At 37.5% G+C, this 18,401-nt stretch overlaps 1 protein-coding gene across 1 annotated transcript in view; it reads left to right on the top strand.

Annotated features, from left to right (window-relative positions):
- Dock4 (dedicator of cytokinesis 4) overlaps positions 1-18,401 on the top strand; it is a 437,995-nt gene that overhangs the window by 388,337 nt on the left and 31,257 nt on the right. The window contains exons 33-38 of the mRNA XM_026408408.2: positions 751-846; positions 1,830-1,890; positions 5,962-6,055; positions 13,331-13,479; positions 15,418-15,504; positions 17,292-17,396. Coding sequence (XP_026264193.1) covers positions 751-846; positions 1,830-1,890; positions 5,962-6,055; positions 13,331-13,479; positions 15,418-15,504; positions 17,292-17,396 — 592 coding nt within the window. The remainder of the gene's footprint in view (positions 1-750; positions 847-1,829; positions 1,891-5,961; positions 6,056-13,330; positions 13,480-15,417; positions 15,505-17,291; positions 17,397-18,401) is intronic.

Below are 18,401 nucleotides of genomic sequence, written 5' to 3'. Positions count from 1 at the left end.
TTATGATTGTTATTATTTTGTGTTTACATAGTGCCTGTGCTCCAAGGTGTTTAGGACGAGGGGAGATGTAGGAGGAGAGACGTGGTTCAGTATTTGTCATCAATCTGCTGTAACAACCACTTAGAAAATCCTCTGTGATTAATGACAAAATGAATGAAACTGTTGAGTGAGTGCACAGATAGTACAATATGTATTGAGTGGGCAAATGTTAAGTGAAAGGAAAAAACGCAAAACGTCATCCCGCCTGTACAAGGATTTTCCTGTAGCAGTTGCGTTGCGGTAGAATTGCTTGGATGAGGATGCATTCCACTGAGAGGTAGGAAAACATTTTTATGTGAATAAAGCAAGCTCTTACTTAAAAGTAAACTTGGAGGTACTCCTGTTTTCACCTCTTGCAGTGTTATTTGATGTAGTGAGGCACAAGCCTCTGTTAGTATAAGAGAGAAGCTAGGAAAAAAATGTCTTTGAGATATGAGATGCTTTGTATATTCTTGAAAATCTGATTATGTGCATGTGTTCATATTTTATAACTTGGATAATCTGAAAATCAATTTGCTTTGTCAATGCTTCCTGGATTAGAATTCCACTATTTGGTCCCTATCCTAGGTAAGACATTGTTTGCAAATTGTGCTACTTGTGAAATGTTGCAGTGGTTGCTAAGGCATTTAAGGTACTGATGAAAGTAAAATGGTTGTCATGGTGACTGATAAAAATAAATGTTGAAAATGCCCCGGGTTCTTTCTTTTCCAGTCTACTAAAGAAAATAGAGCGGGAAACATGGAGGGAAAGTGGCGTTTCATTAATTGCCACTGTAACTCGTCTAATGGAGAGGTTGCTAGATTACAGGTAAGCCACATCCCACGTTCTCCAGAAATGCTGCATGCCAGAATAGCAAATAGCCAGAATACAGTCAGGGTTCCACTTGAGTTCATCACTCAAGGAACTGATAATCACACCTTGGACTCGTAACCAGGTAGTTCAGAGTATTTAATCTGGGCACTTTGGGGTTTGTTTTTGGTTTTTGATCTTTCAAAGTCTTGGAGAGTTGAAAGGGCTCTCAAAGTCATCCCTGACAGTTCTCAAAATAATAATAACAATAATAAAAAGTAATTTTTTTTGTCTCAACCAGTAGAAAATTTCAGCTCAACCACTAGAAAATCCTCTGTGGTTCCTTTGCTTTAGGGTGAAGAGGACTCTTTCCTTTTTAGAGGGAAGAGGGTATTATGTACCATAAGGCTCTCTCTTTTTAAAGTGGTGGGGCTGGCAAGGGTAAAACTCCACTGTTACCTTTCCTAGCTTGAATTCCTTGATTTTTGTATTATCTAGACTTGCAAAGGAGTTCATCTCATTTACATGCACAGTGATCTTGTTTTCAAATAAGAACAAAACCCTCACTCTCTTGCCCATGGCCAGGCTTGCCAGCTGCTTCTCCTCCCACTTTAGAAGGTGTTCAAAGTAACTTCACACTTGTTTCCTGAGCCCCTTTCCATGGAGAGGGAGCAAGACCCTGATGCTGAAGTGAACTCTCAGCAGAAACTGTTGCTCAGGAGTCTCTGGCTTCCCAGCTTCACCAGAGACCCTTAGTCCCCGGAGCCTTTCTCTGAGCTCACACAATTGCCTCTGGTTTCTGACAGTACATTTTGGAGGGGGTCTGAGGGTGGGGGATAAAGTAACCAACCATTTTTTGCCCCTAAGAAGTAAGTTGGGATTTTTGTTGTTGTTGTTTGCATAATTTTAGATTTATAGAAAAATAGCAAGTAGTCAGATGATAGAGGTTTCACGTATGTCCTCCTAAGAAGGAAGTTCTGACTGTTGCTTTTTGTTTTTAGGGACTGCATGAAAATGGGAGAGGTAGATGGCAAAAAGATCGGCTGTACAGTTAGCCTTCTGGTTAGTAACACATTCTCCTTTTCCTCCTCTTATCCTAACATTTGTTTTCTTTATGGAAATACTGGGTTTTTTTGTTTGTTTGTTCTTAATCTGCAGTGTAAATTTTTTTTTTCCCTTGGATGTTTCTGAGAAGAGTTTAGAAATGTTTCTCAGCTTCATGGCAAGTTGCAGATTGCATGAAAGCTCAGAAAATCTTCAGCTCTGAACATTGCAGAATGTGCCAGGTGCATGCCCTCAGCCCTAGTGCAGACCTCATGAGATCTCAGAGAACACAGCCCCTATTGCGTTGTTCGCCCTCCTCCAGTCTCGTCCTGCCCTCCTGGGAAAAGGCACAGTATCCCCAGATTGAGGTCCTTTTGCTTCTGTGTCCTTTTTCCTTTCACCAGAGTTATAATCATTCTATATTTTAATAAACATTACTGATCTCTTCTTTTGTGAACTAGTGACAATTTTCTTTTTCACCCACTGATTTTCAACCACTAGCATCTTTGCAAATTCAATTGATGATAGCACTATTGTTAAGATTTGCATCCTAACCATAGGACCATATAGTGTATCACCCAGGCAGGACATTTTTGAAAGTGAAATTAAATATGATGTAAGGATAACTGTCTAAACCAATTTTCCTGAGCAAACCAAAATTGACATAAACTGTTACCCACCAAATGATTCTCACCACGGAGCACAAAAATGACCACACATTTAGATGTTTATTTTTCATATTTTAATACAGGGTAAATTAATGATTTTGATAATTTCCCTCAATCTGATGTGAAATATAAGAAGAATGACTGCTTCCACTTCCAAATTTGTGAATTTCATGGATTGTTTTTCTTACATTTTGCAAAATAGATGAAACATCTCTTCTAAGTACTTATACAGCCATTCTCACTCTTCCTCTAATCCTCTGGACCCCTTAAAAAAACTGTGCTGTTCTCTGTTTGCCTTCAAGTTTTCTTTTATCCCCTCTTTGATTGGATCTTAGTTCATTGGTTTCAGTCTTTTAAATTTTGTTTTGTTTCTGTCATAGTCCCTCTTCAAAGCTCAGAAGCTTCACTTTCTTGTGACTGTCTTTCTATACTTCCCTAATATTTTGCTACACTGTTCTTCATCTCTGAGTTGATGGCTTTGTCCTCTTTTACCACATCCACCTCTTCCTTCTCATTTTAAATTTAATTGCTACGTCTCCACCTCCAATATCAGCTCCTAAAAATAGCGAGACCTGAGCATCCTCTATCAGGCTACATCTGATCCATGTGTTGTACACTTTCTCCCATAATTTTTGTCATCAGACCCAACAGTGACCTCCAGATCATCAGCCCAGACTCACGGTGTCAGCCCTTGCTGTCACTTCCAATCTTGAACAGTTATTCCTGTTAAGTCCACCATCATATCTCCCTACTTTCCTGCCAGCTTTTGTCAGTCTTTCATCAGGTTGAAAACCTCAGCCTGTTTTTCTCATGTCCTGCTTGTATGTCAGTGTTTGGGGAGAACAGCCAAGAGCTCAGTAAACTTCAGTCTGTCTCCCTAACCCTGATTATAGGGCAACTTCAGGCACAAAGTCTCCTCAGAAACCTCAAAACAAAGCCTTCACCTTTCCCAAAGGAATCCTCTTCCATTGTCTTCATCCCCTTTCACAGGTGCCTTCCAGTTGGAAGTGGCCAAATTAATGCTGTCCCTTGGTTCTTCATCCTCAACTGGTATAAAAAAGAAGAGATCATTTCCTTGGGCCAGAGATTAGTACTTTGTCCTAATTGTGCTTACTCTAGTCTTCCAGTAGGAATAAACCAGAGATTTAATAAAACCAGAGGCCCCATCACTAATCACATGAGACAAGAGTTTATACTGATAGCTTTCCATAATCAAGAATAGTCCTTAGAGAAAATGTCAACATTTTAAGAGCTATTGCAATTTCAGTCCAGGACAAGAACGCTTATTACAGGACCAGATATATCACTTTGAAGCTAATCTTTTTAGCTTCTTCTCCATATGGAAAGTTCTTGATGTTTTCTTGCAGCAATATGGTTCTCTTCAACCACTTACTTCCTTTGAGAGATTTTTCTTAAGTCTTTGGAACGATCAGATCCAAATCCCCTTCAGGAGAGCTCTGGCTTCCCTTATAAGATCAAGAGTTAAACTCTACTGTGAAATCGGCAAAAATGCATAATATTTGACATGACTAATTCTAGGAAATGTAATTATTGTTTTGTTCCTGTGTCACAAGTTTTGCCAGACATATGTGAAATATTCTCATCTGCTGACTGGAGAGATCTTTTTTTTTTTCTTCAGAACTATTCATTTATAGAGTTATCACTTATTTTTGTTCTCAAAGAAAACAGCTTCTTACCAGAAAGCTATTAGAGCAAATCAGCCTTTAATAATGTAGAAACCTGCTGTGGGGTTGTTAGGCTGTGTTTATGGTACAACAATTCTTGCTAATTAAAATGATTTTGGTTATAATGAGAGAGATTTGAATAGTATTATTTACTTAGCTTTTCAAAGAATGCCAGGAGTCTACAGGAAACAAAAGGAAAGAAGGAGGATAATGGTATGAATTGGAAAAAAGAAAACAATGCTTTTTGTTGAAGTCTTGAACTTAATGTCAGTGTCTCCAGTGAGAAGAGTCCTCATCTTGGAGAATGGACACCAGTAAGATAGTGGGCAGAAGGTATATCCGATAGAGGGCCATCAGATTTCAAGTCCAATTTAAGCAGTCACATTGGCTAGTTTAAAAGTCCATCAGCAAAGCCCTGTCTAGCTAATCGGCTTCAGAAATGGTCAGAATTCCTGGCCCTTTCCCCCCTGAAAAACTTGTTGCTACTCAGTGTCGACAGATTTCTCCTCCTGTCACTGCTTATTTTCCCTCAACTCTGTACCAAGTAGCATTAGTCAAAGCAGCAACAATAAGTAACACCAGCAGTTTTGAGCATCTTAAAAAGAAATTTCATGATATACACCGATCTACTCAAGGAAAGAACCTCATTTGGAGACTCAAATATAATGTGTTTCCTAGAATCCAAATTCGTATACATTCGTTCTTGTGATTACTAAGTTCATTGAGGACTAATGCATTTTCTAGTGTGGTAAGGAAGTAGATGTGGATGCTTATAAATATACCTTTAAAATACCAGCATATGTGTCTAGCTAAGTAAAAAAAAAAAAAAATGAGTTTTTGGTGAGCTGGGGCCGTAGCTCAGTGGTAGAGTGCTTGCCTAGCATGTGTGAGACACTGGGTTCAATCCATAGCACCACATAAAAAACAAATAAAGGCATGCTGTCCATCTATAACAGCAAAAAAAAAAAAATCTTTTAAAATGAGTTTTTGGTAACAATTGTTACAACATTTTAGAGCAGTTTAGTAACACCCAGATGTTTTAATATAAATGAATAGAATATTTTCAATAAGTATGCCCCATAATAGCATACTTATTGAAAATAAGTAAGAACACAGGTAAGAAATGCAGAATAATACCTTAACAACAAAGAACATTTTTATTTACCCTCTTTTTACATAATTCTTGGGGTAGGAGGATGCTTCTCCACGGTTTCTACTAATCCTTACCTATATGTCTCAGAGACTTTTAGAGAAAAATGTATTTTTGAAATTAAAGAACTGTCCTTTGAATATCAACCAGCGAAGTGAATAAGCATGTTAATCTATTTTATATTTTTAATATATTTAGATAAATAGATGATCGTCTAGATGACTGTTAAACTAACAAAAAAAATAATAACAAGTAACAAAAGAAATGTGAATGAATGGTTATAACCTAAGAGTTACTGACAGCTTATCCAGCAATTGATAATGTTTAACATGGGTCATGTTTAATTAAAAATCTATCACTGAGCTCCTTATTTCATTTTTAAAAAGATATTTACCTGGAAAAATGCATCAGTTCTCTTCCACAAGACAAACTCTCTTGATTTCACAAAGAAAATGGAAAATAATTATAGGTATAACTGTTGAAGAACTATCTATGCCTGTACTCTCTTTTTTACAGAACAAAATGGAAAATAATTATAGGTATAACTGTTGAAGAACTATCTATGCCTGTACTCTCTTTTTTACAGAACTTCTATAAGACTGAACTGAACAAGGAAGAGATGTATATACGCTATATCCACAAACTTTATGATCTGCATCTCAAAGCACAGAACTTTACAGGTAATTCTGTCTTTGGCTCAGATTTGGGGAAGTGGGCTAGATACTAATGTATTAAACATGATAACTCCTCTGCTTTTTGTAATTAGAGCTGAGGACTCAGGTATTTCTACTTTAAATTTAAAATATATTTTAATTAGGTGTATGTTTCTAAGTACTCTATTTTTTGACTATTTCTCTCTGTATAACTTTTTAGAGGTTGATCTTAGGATTACAAAATACATACCTAACATTTTACAATCTACTAACAGTGTTTTGCCACTTCAAGCTAAATATGGGAACTTTATAACCATAGAGATCCCAATATTCTCCCCATTTGGTGTTATACTTGTCATATGTATTATATCTACCTTCATTCAAAACTGTAGCAAATAATGCATTGGTGTTGCCTTCAACATTCATACCTATCTCAAAAGAATTTTAAAATGATGTTTTATATTTGCTCAGATATTGGCCTTTTCTGTAACTCTTTCCCCATTTATGAAGTTCTTGGTTTCCCTGTTATTATTTCCATTAAACCTGAATAGTTTGATTTTTCTTTTAAGGTTGATCTAATGATGAAGAATTCTCTTCATTTTCCTTCATTTGGGAATGTCTTCATTGTACCTTGTGTTAGTCAGCTTTCCCTTACTGTAACAACATACCTGCAGTAGTCATCTTATAAAGAGGAAAGGTTGGGGCTCACACTTAGGGAGGTTTCAAGCCGTGGTTGGTTGGCCCTATTGCTTTTAGACCTGTGGCAAGGCAGCACATGATGGTGGGAAGCATGTGACAAAACAAACCATGCATCTCATGGCCAGAATGTGAGAGAAGAAGGAAGTATTCCCACTATCCTTTTCAAGGACACACTCCCAATGACCTAAAACCTCCCAGTAGGCCTCACCTCTTAAAGTTTCCACCTCTTCCCAATGGCAGTAAGCTGGGGACCACGTCTTTAACACATAGACCTTTGGGGGACATTCCACATTCAAAGTATAGCACACCTTTTTCACTGAAATATATGTTCGCTAGTGTAAAATGCTAAGTGAATAATTCTTTTGTGCCAGTACTTTAAAAATACTGCTCCATTGTCTTCTGACTTCCATGGTTTCTGATGATAAATATGTAGTCATTCAAATGATTCACCTATTCTAATGCATACCTGTTTTGTGGTTGCTTCTAAACATTTCTCTGCAGTTTTCAGTGGCTTAATTATGTTATATATGAACTTATTTGAGTTTGCTGAGCTTTTTGGATCCATACCTTATTTCCATCACCAAATTTGGGAAATTTTCCGGCATTATTTTCCCAAATGCATTGCTATACCAATCCTTCATTTCTCTTTTGGGATTCCAATGGCATGAATATTAGGCCTTTTTTCTGATAAGTTCTTAGGTCTCTGTCCATTTCTTTCCCCAACTTTAGTTTCAGATTGGATGATTTCTGTTGATTCAGTTTCAAGTCCCCTGATTCTCTCCTGTCATCTCCATTCAATGGTTGAGCCTTTCCAGTGAACTTTTTGTTTGTGTTATTGTATTATTCCATTCTAAAATTTCCATTTGATTATTTGTGTTTCATAGCTTTCAATTTCCTTTCAGTTATTCAGAAGTGTTCCTATTTACTACATGGAGTGTGGTTATAATAGCTGCTTCATAGGCTTTGCCTATGGTTCCAATATGTGAGTCATCTTGGGGTTGGCATCTGTTAATTGCCTTTTCCCTTTGAGAGTTGTTTAGTTTCCTGGTTTTTTGAATGTCAAGTAATTTTGGATTATATCCTGGACCTTTTGAATATTATGTTTTGAAACTCTGGGTTCTCTTAAAATCTTCTGGAGAATTCTGACATTTTTTTTTATTTTAACAATCAATCCAGTTAGGTTCAAACCTCAAGTACTGAACCCCCTTTTGAAACTTGTGATTCTAGTGTTAAGTTTTGTTTTCAAAATTCTTGCATTACCATTCTGGGTTTTCCTTCATGGGTACCTCCCAACAAGGAATTCTGGAACCTAAGCAATGATCCACACCATTGTTCATGTCTCAAAGTCTTAGTTATGTCTATCTGACCCATTCTACAAATGTGCACCTTGGACTTGAGCCCAAGACTTCCAACAGAAACTAGAATATCTCTTTCTCAAGTTCTCCATCTCTGTATCCTTCCCATTCTTCCCAACTCCCAGGAACTCCCTTTCCTAAGATTGTGATTATAAGAGCCAGGGTTAGATCCTCTTCATACTTTGATGTCCTCCCTACAGTTCATCTGCTGGGGCCCAAGCAGTGAGATTTAAAAAAAAAAAAAAGCCATAATCTCACTTTCCTATGTACACATATGAATATACACCATGAATCTCATCATCATGTATATCCACAAGGAACTAATTAAAAACAAACAAAAAATTAAATAGCTGAAAGATCAATAAAGTACAGGGAAAACAAGAGGTTGGGAGGAAGGGAGGGAAAAGCTGGAAGTACTGGGGACTGAATCAGAACAAATAATATTCCACGCTTTTATCATTATGCCATATTACATTCTGTTGTGATGTATAACTAAAAAGAACCAGTAGAAAAACATTTAAAATTTTTAAAAAGCCTGTGGAAGATAATGCTGCCATTGCCATCGCTCCCACTGCTGCTGCTGCCACCACCACGGTTTGCAGCTTTGTTCCTAAGTCTTTCTTAGAGGGAGACCAGAAGAGTCTGCAGGCTCACAAGGTGTCCCCTTCCTAGTTCTCTGACTAGAAGGGAGCTCTCTCTTTCTTCCCATTTGCTGTGCCAGGAAAGAAGGAAATGTAAGTCAGACATGGGAGTCTAAAGATAAAAACTGAATTCAACTCATCGTGGTCATTCTTGGAGTTTTGGTTTTCCTCCTCAGTCTACCTGCTCTTAGTTTGGATTTCAGAATCCTCCAATGGTTGTATTATATATTCTGTCAGGAACATTTAATTGTAATCCCTGAAAAAGAGACAGTGGAATATGCTCACTGTGTCTTAACCAGACCTTTTTGTTGGAGTCAGGACTACGAATCTTGACTTTTTGCTGCACTTTTCTTCCAAAGGACTCTTGAATCATGCCCCCACCCAGCCTTAAATGAATAAAGGAATTTTTTTTCTGTAATGGTCCCCAGAATTTTAACCTGCCTCTAGCTGTGGTTCCCCTGCTTCAATTGATAGCATCACTCTTTACTCAATCTGTGAACCTTGATGTTATCCTTGACTCTGATTTTCTTAACCTCCCTCAAAGTAGTCTTTCATAAGATTCTATGGATTCTATTTCCTCAAAATTTCTCATTGCTCCCACTTTCTTCATTGTTTCCACTTTCACTGCCTCTATTAGACCTCATCGTTCTTGCCCCTACCCCCTCAACAGTTACCAATGTTATGCTTGAGAGCCAGGAACAGCACACTACAACTTGGAAACCAAACACCTGTTTCTTTAAAGAAAGTTTAATTAGAACTCAGCCATGCCCACTTATTGTTGTATTGTCTATGGCTGCTTTTGTGCTACAGTGGCAGACTCCAGTGGTTGAGTTGAAGACCTCCTGCCCCACAAGCCTAAGTATTTTCTGTCTGGCCTTTTAAGAAAAAAATTCCTAACCCCTTCTCTAGATGTGAGTCTGCTGTCAGTTTATTATTCTACAAAGTAAAGTTCAAGTCCTTCATTCAAGGTCTACCATAATGGAACTACCCTTTGTCTGTTCAGCCTCATCTTTCCCCTTGTACATACCTTCCTTTCATCCAATGGCCCCAGCTCCTGTATCCCCTCCTTGAAGTAACTCCATCCCCCCACACCCCTCCCATCCTCACTGGATTTCTCTTCTTTCTCTTTCGCTCAGTGAATCCAGTCCGCCAGCTTTCACCCATAGGACAAGCTGATGTTTCCATTTCTATTTTTTTTCCCCACATTGTATTTTTTTCAGATTTCCATGGGCACCCTTGTCACATTGTTTTTCTTATCAATTATATATTACATTTAAAATATATATGTATGTGTGTGGGTATACAGACAGGTAATACCCAGATAAGGGGTGAGTTCTCTGAGGACAGAGACGATGTGTTCTTCTCCTTAGTCTTCTAACTTTTTAAAATAGTAGCAATGTAAGATTTAAATAAGGGTATCACTAACGAACCATTAATTAAATTTTAACCCCTGGTAGGAAGATTTTCCTTCAGTATTGATAGGTCTTGAATCACTAAGGAAACAATATAGAAACCAATTTTATTTTCAAATCCATAAAATAAGAAATGAGAGAGGGAACTAAGGACAAGCTATTTTGATATGAAATGGATATATTTTGGTTCTCTGAAATAAAGTCCAAATTTATCGGATATTTCAGAATAGGTCTTTTTTCCTTATTTACTGAACTTGCAGTTGTATGTTCCCCAAAGTCATAAGTAATAAGTACTTTTCCTGTGTAACATTTTGTTCTTCTTTCTTATGTGCTCGTTTTTGTGTGTCCTTGGAAAAAGTGAAATTGATGGGAAAGCTTTTCTTTCTGTTTAAGTAAATCAAAGGCATTTCTGGTTTAGCCCTTTTCGAAACTTTCACGATGCTGCTTCCTGTTCGTTATGCATCTGTACTCTTCTGTGTTGCTTATTTTTGCATATTTGTGTCCTCACTGTACACTTCTCAGAATAATGGAATAACCCACATTTAATTGTGTAGTGATAGATTTTGTTTAAAATTGTGAACACTTTTTAAAAGATCATCTGCTGGAAATTCATTCCTCTTCAACACATGTCTAAAGATGCAGAATAGGGCTGGGGTTGTGGCTCAGCGGTAGAGTGTTTGCCTAGCATGTGTGAGGTCCTGGGTTCAATCCTCAGCACCACCTGTAAATAAATAAAATAAAGGCATTATGTCCACCCACAACTAAATAAATAAATAAGTATGCAGAATAAACATATAACAATGCATGAAAACATTCACAGTTTATCAGCTTCTTCAAAAACAGCTTCATGGTTTGATCATGTTGTTTGCACCTCAAAGTACATATGCTTCTGTTTAATAAGAAATTTTCTACAGCTTACTCTCCACACACCATTTCTCTTAGCTATGTATCATCATTTCCCCAAATCAGGTTCTGAAGGACTTGTCGTTTGTCTTCACACCTTTCTCATGCCCCTGTTCAGTCATATGTCAGCTTCTCCTGGCAACTTGCACATGCCTCCTTGTTTTTCCAGACTTTTCCAGGGGCAACTCACCCACACCTGACACTCCAAGTATTCCTGGACCTTCCAAAGACAAGCAATATTGGGAAAGCAATTATAGGGGCTGAAGATATTTATTGCTCTTTCTTTGTTTTTTAATTGTGGTGAAACATGTACAACATAAAATATGCCATCTTAACCATTTTTAAATGTGTGGTTCAGCAGCAATGTCATGCAATCATCACCACCATCTCTCTCCAGAACTTTTTCATCTTCCTAAATGAAACTCTGTACCCATTAAACACTATTTCTCCACTCTTCCTGCCCTTGGCATCCAACAATCTATTTTGTCTTATGAATTCGACCTTCATGGTCCTTTAAGTCACTCTCTGTGAACAGCTGTGGGAAGGCTATTCTGAGTACTATGGTGCAGTGGGTGTCACCAAAGAAATTTGAAAGAAGCAAAAATAAGTCCTAAGGTCCAACGTTAAAATAAATTAGGAGTTGTTCTGCCAGCTAAGGGGGAGAGGCTTGAAGAAACTCTGGAGCAATGATGGAGCAGAGAGATTGGCTGCAGCCAGATCTTGAGCAGTCTTCTCCCTTAAGAAGCCTAAATTTATTTATTATTTTAGCTAGTGAGAGTCATGGACTGCTTTTAATCAGGGAAGCAACATGACTATTTGCAATGAAGGAAGATTGTATTGTTAAAAGTACACAAACTGAAGGGAAAAGATAGGAGACTGCTAAAGAGTTCTAAACATTGTTGCCAAAAAAAATTAATAATAATAATAATAAAATGAAGCCAGGAGATTGTTTGAGCTCACCTAAGGGTAATTGAAGAGGGGAAAAAAAAAAAAGGCCAGAGCTTATATCTCCTGGGATTTCTGTACTGAAGAGACAAGAGTAAATGATAGGGCTGCAGGCCTTTCAAATTACACTGTTTTTTTGTTTTTTTTAACATGGAGATGGCCTCTTTAAAAATTTTTAAGGAGGACTCCAGAACTTAAAATGTTACTTCAGAACTTTATGTATAGTTGCCTTAAGATAAATAAATTAAGAAACAGTTTGTCATGTGTTGATATTGTGTTAGAAGCTAATATTAACACTTTTGAGAGACAGATGGAGTAGTGTTTAAATGTATTAGTAACATAGGGTTTGTCCATTTTATTCAATTTAAAAAATAAGTTGCCTATTATAATATTAAAGGAAAAACTATTATAATATTTCATTAATGACAGTGAATTCTGGTTCCTATTCTTGATCTTTTTGACCCTATTTGTGGTTCAGGAAAAGAAGAGATCTGCAATATGGCAAGTATTCTATAAAACACATGACCTATCCATTAACCATGCTGAGAATCTGTTTATGTGTGTATAGAAAAAACACCCCTTTTGTTATTGTTGTTGTTATTGTTTTCCCTACTTGAAATTCAACCATACCAAGCATGTAATGATTTCAGTAGCCTTTTACTGAAATTTGTGGGGCCAACTATTGGGGTCTTATCACACAGACCAAGACATTATGCTTGCTCACGCACTCTCTCTTACACACACACACACACACACACCTCATTCAACTCTTCCACTTTCTCCAATTCTTCCTTTTCTGTTGTTAGGTTTGTTTTTTTGTTTTGTCTTTTTACTTCACTAAGCTTCTCACTGGCTTCTTTGCCCTTCTAAATTCTGGCTACACCCTGAATGTCTCCTCCCCTGAAAGCAGTTTCTATTTTTCAACTCTTTGTTAACCAGAAAATTCCAGATGTCTTTCTCTTTGTTGGTTTTTGTTGTTTCTTAAGCACACCCTTTCAAAGGTCTCAATGATCCCCATGAACTGTCCTAGCAAACAAAAGCATGTCCCCCACCCTGCTATGTCTTGGAACCAACTATGACAAGAAATCTTTGAGCGTGTGTATTATGACCCTAGCATATGGTTGTGGGCAGGGGGACAAAAAGAGAAATGGAGAACACTAGCCACTGAACAAGTCCTGATAATTCCGTTATCCAAGGGAACTCACCATTCATTAAACTGCTGTTGCATATATTCTGGACACTTTTCTACTATCTCACAAAATTTAAAGAACAGTTTTTCCTGACCCCATTTGGAGGGGGGTGATTTGGGGTCACAGCTAAGTTCCTGCCTCCCCACTTGACTTGCAGAGGCTGCCTACACTCTCCTGTTGTATGATGAGCTGCTGGAGTGGTCGGATCGGCCCCTCAGAGAGTTCCTGACCTACCCCATGCAAACAGAATGGCAGCGCAAGGAGCACCTGCACCTCACCATCATTCAGAACTTTGACAGAGGCAAAGTAAGTAGCCCTGCCTGACCCATGGTCTCGCCTGAGGTGACTATTGGCGTCCCTTTTCCTTTGATTTCTAGTGTACGGATGCTTACCTCCTTGATCAGGAATCCTCACACTTTAATGTGCATTAGAACTTGTTAAAATGCAGATCCCCAGGCTCTGCCCTAGACTTTCTGATTAAGTAGCATGGGGCTGCAGAATCTGTGTTTTTTTTTAAGGAGGACTCCAGAAGTTTCCCATGTGTACAAACTTTGCATTACACTTTGATAAACTCATCTTGAGGTTTCGATACCCAGTCATAGTTCATAGACTGGATGGCTAATGAACAGAAGAAATTCAAGCCAGCTCTCTGGAGCCCCTTTTTAAGGGCACTGATGCCATTCATGAGAGTTCCACCTTGGTGACATATTCACCTCCCAAAGGACCCTCCTCCTAATATCATCACCTTGGAAGGTAAGATTTCAACATGTGAATTAGGAGGAAACACAAACATTCAGACCGTAACACTTAGCTATTTTATTTTCTGAAAAACCATTATCAACCTTCATGTGCTGTCCATATTGGCATATATTCTGCCCCATTCCACTTTTTTGTTTAAAATATAGAAAACTAGATTTGCTAAAGAAGTTTATGGCATCCCTCATATTTAGAGATGCCTGGGGTTTTGAAAACACTTACTACAATTAAGTACTTTGCCCCACATCACTTCCTCTCCTTCTTTAAGGGCTCACAGTTCTCTTTTTTAAACAATTGTGAATCTGACCACCAGGGCTCACAGTTCTCTTTTTTAAACAATTGTGAATCTGACCACCACTGTTTATTTGATCAGAACCATTGGATGTTTTAGTGGTATATCTTGGATTTAAATATCTCTTCCAAATTGCAAAAATTAAACCGAAAAAATTAAAACACAACTAGTGGCTGTCATTCTTGTACAGAACAAATTTGGGTATGCCTAAAAATGAGATGCAAGGAAATTGCTTCTTTCATATCCTCCTCTATTATTTATATGACTACGCTGTCATAGCATTATGTTAGTAGCAAAAGAAATGGCTTTGTACCCTCCTGTTATAAATTTTTTACCTATATGATAAACTGTTATAACATTTCTTGGCTTCCTATATTGGACCATTTCCAGGAGTTTGTGCCAGACCAGAGTTTGCAAACTGTGACCCTCAGGTCAAATGGCTTACCTCCTATTTCTATACAGCCTACAAGTTACAAATAGCTTTCACATTTTTAAGTTCTTGAAAGAAATTGAAAATGAATATTTCATAGCATGTGAAAAATAGGTGAAATTTACTTTTGTGTTCTAATTCTTATTAGAACACAGCCATACTCATTCATGTCTATGGAGGTTTTCATGCTATAACGGATAAATGGCTGTGGCAAAGACTATATGGTCCTCAAAGCCAAAAATATTGACTGCCTGGCTCTTTGCAGAAAGTATGTTGCCTATGTTAAAACAATGACTTTTTGCATTTCTATTGAGAATACCCAGCTGGGTTGGACCCGTACAATTTGCAAATGCAAGTTAGCCCAGCAAGGAATGGAGGTACCAGCCCAGATAACTGGACCTTAGGGTCAGTAATCCTTCCCTCCCCAGCACTGAGGGCCTGTGCGTATCCATCTACTTGGCCATTGTGGAACTGCAGTCATTTCAAGATGATGATTCTGAACAACACCAGAAAATATTGTTCCTGCACCATATGTTAATGACTGTAGTGGTGTGGTATCATTTCCAACTTTCTCTAAAGCTTTTAAGTAATCTGTATGTTAATTACATAGTGTTTTCATATTTAAAATTTCAGAGATACTATTCAAGTTATGTTATAAAGATTAAGGAGTAAGACTTCATGATATGAACGCAGTCATATCCTGACCTTTGGATGCAAAGTTATATAATACGTTTGGGTTACAGTTACATCATTCATTTATCCACAGTGCTGGGAGAATGGCATCATCTTGTGCCGGAAGATCGCAGAACAGTATGAGAGTTACTATGATTACAGAAATCTGAGCAAGATGAGGGTAAGCTACCTGGGTGCGTCCTAATCAAGATGCACCCTTTTTGATTAACTTTCCACTGTAGTTCTATGAAATCAGCTTTGTGATCATCTTGATATACCTTGTAGGAACCTTTTATAAGTGTTTTCTCTGAAGCGTACTCATCTGTGTAATGCAGAGAAATAGCAAATTGATCTGTGTAATGCTTTTGTTAATATACCAAAAGTGACTCCTTCATCTGTTTCTAAAATGCATCGGAAATACACAATTTAATCTAGGATTAATATTTTAAGTTTATTGTGGAAAATCTCCACACTGTTTGAAGAACTTTCCAGTTGTACACATATCTCTAACTATATGCCATTCTTAGTTTCATAATCTGCAAAGCAAAATAGTAGAAATGACTAGCTAGCCCATTTTAAAATAAATTTAGGGCCACATTGTGTGTCACCTCTCTTTAGTTTCAGAAAATACAGTTTCACTGAACTTAAATCAGGTTTTAGTACCCCCAAAAGACTTTAATGTCTTTGTTCTGAGCCAGTTGTTTTGTATCACCTTTGGTTTTAGGTTCATACAAGTACTTCTTGTCCTCCAAGTCCTTATTCTTGGGCATCATGAACATTTTGTGTCACTTTGTAATATTTAATGAGTGCTAAAGTTTTTTTTTTGGATTTCTAAAATAGGATCATCAGCTTTTATATATTAAAAAAAAGACCATGATATCACCTTTTAATCTTAGGTAACCATTTAAGAGGTGATAACATATACCTTTAATAGCTTTCAAAATTCCTTATACCATAAGTTACTTTTTCACCTGGAAGGAACTAGGTCCATACTCTTGGCATAGTATTTCATGTCAGCAGTTCATTGATATTTCTCCTAGCATGAAAAAAAAAAAATTCTTATTTTAACATCAGTTCATCGTGCTGACTCTGGCAGGCACTGCAGTTTTATATAAAAAACGTTTCTGTTCTTCTCTTGGCATCCTGTCCCTGTAACAGAAGCGAGGTTACAATGTTTACCCGTGAGAGCCCTTGGGTGCCATAGACATTAAGATTTTTATAAACCCAAAGCATTACACTTCATACCAACTGCTCTTTGGGGTGTTGTTACTGAGGGTGGGGGGAAGTCTTCAAGTGCAGTATTAGTCTTTCTCCAGAAACCCTGGAGATGATAATCATACCTTAAAAGGGAAACTATAAGCTTTATATGCTCCATAGTTTGCACATTTTCAAAGACGCGTACTTAAGAGCTTTCAGTCCAGACGGCACTTTGCACTGTGGGTCTCCTTTGGTTTGGTTGGTTGGTTTACCCCTGTCCCAACCTGTGCAAGTTTGCACCTTCCAAATGCATTACCAGGTACAAGGTGGAGACAAATCCACAGGTGAGTATATCTGGCATGAGAATGCTCCAGAAGGGTTTTGCTTCTAATTTTTTATGTAATTTAATTTTGAAGAAAATATCCCCTCAATAGACTACATGCATAGAGATAATTTGCTCTGTTGATAACATGTAATAATATACCTGGTCCTTTAAACAAGGGTCACCAAACTATAGCCTGTGGGCCTAGCAGGGTTGATTAGTTGTGACAGAGACCACATGGCCTGCAAAGCCTAAAATATTTGCTCTCTGCATGCTTCTAGATTGTTTGCTGATCCTTGCCTTAAAGCATAAAAAAAGGAGTCAATCTTCTTTTCTTCAACTGAATTAAAATGAAATTTTCCTTTACACAGAAGAAATATTCTCTTCTATTAACTGGTAGGGCTGAAAGATGGGTTAGAATACTTATAACCTCTCTGATATCTTCCTAGATGATGGAAGCCTCTCTATATGACAAAATTATGGACCAGCAGCGTCTGGAACCAGAATTCTTCAGAGTCGGGTTTTATGGGAAAAAATTTCCATTTTTCTTGAGAGTAAGTAATAAACTGTTTAATTAGCTTTCATCCTACTCATACAGATAACTTCAATCAGGAAAACTAAAATGTTAATGACTTTTTATGACTGATAATGACATCATGAGTTTTTTTTTTTAATTTTTTAGTTTGCAGACACCATATTTAAGCTAGAATGCCTTGTTTTGAATAATTTCCCAAGAATCAACAATTTATCTCTAGGTTTATCTTACAAGGAGTCTTTGGTAATTTAGTTTCCCTCCTGTGATATTCACAGACTCCCAGTTTGTAATTTTCTTACAGTTGGCATTAGAGAAAAACAGGTGGAGGTGGGGAAATGGAACACCACACGGGGTTGGGTGCTACAGGCTGTGTACGTCAGTTTTACATCAACTGTGAAAGGTAGGTTCTGGAAACATACACTCTCCACAAGGTTCTGGAGGTATGTGTGTGTGGTACTGGGGGTTGAACCCAGAGTCACTTTGACACTGAAATATATCTCCAGCCCTTGATTTTGAGACAGGGTGTCACTAAATTGCCTATGCTGGCCTTGAATTTGTGATCCTCCTGTCTTAGCCTGAGTAGCTCAGAGTAGAGGCATGTGCCACTACACCCTGCTATCCATACAACTTTTAATTCTTTTAAATATCAGAAGGGGGAAAATGGACATTTAAGTTGAAGAAAATTTTGTAATATACTATATATTATATATTATGCATTAGATAATGTTAGTGTCTCTTTACCAAACCAGTCATAATATAATTTTGAATATTTTTTATGAAGCAAGAAGCCTGTGAAGGCAAAGTACCTAAGGCCCCCTAAAGTCATAATGAAGCCCTGATCAAACTCTGAGTTTTGCTAGCAAGTGCACAGTGAGGTACCCATACAGCTATATATTTTGTGCAATTATTGTAAAAGTGTAGACCTTTTAAAAGTAGTTGAGAAGCCATAATTATAAAAAGAGTTTAGGAAATTGGAAAACTTCACTGGCTGATGCAGTAAATCTTGCGTAAAAGTCAGTTACAA

The sequence above is a fragment of the Urocitellus parryii genome, chromosome 3 (genome assembly GCF_045843805.1).
Source record: "Urocitellus parryii isolate mUroPar1 chromosome 3, mUroPar1.hap1, whole genome shotgun sequence".
NCBI lineage: Eukaryota > Metazoa > Chordata > Mammalia > Rodentia > Sciuridae > Urocitellus > Urocitellus parryii.
The sequence above is the reverse complement of the archived record's forward strand: the minus strand, read 5'-3'. Positions and strand labels throughout refer to the sequence as shown.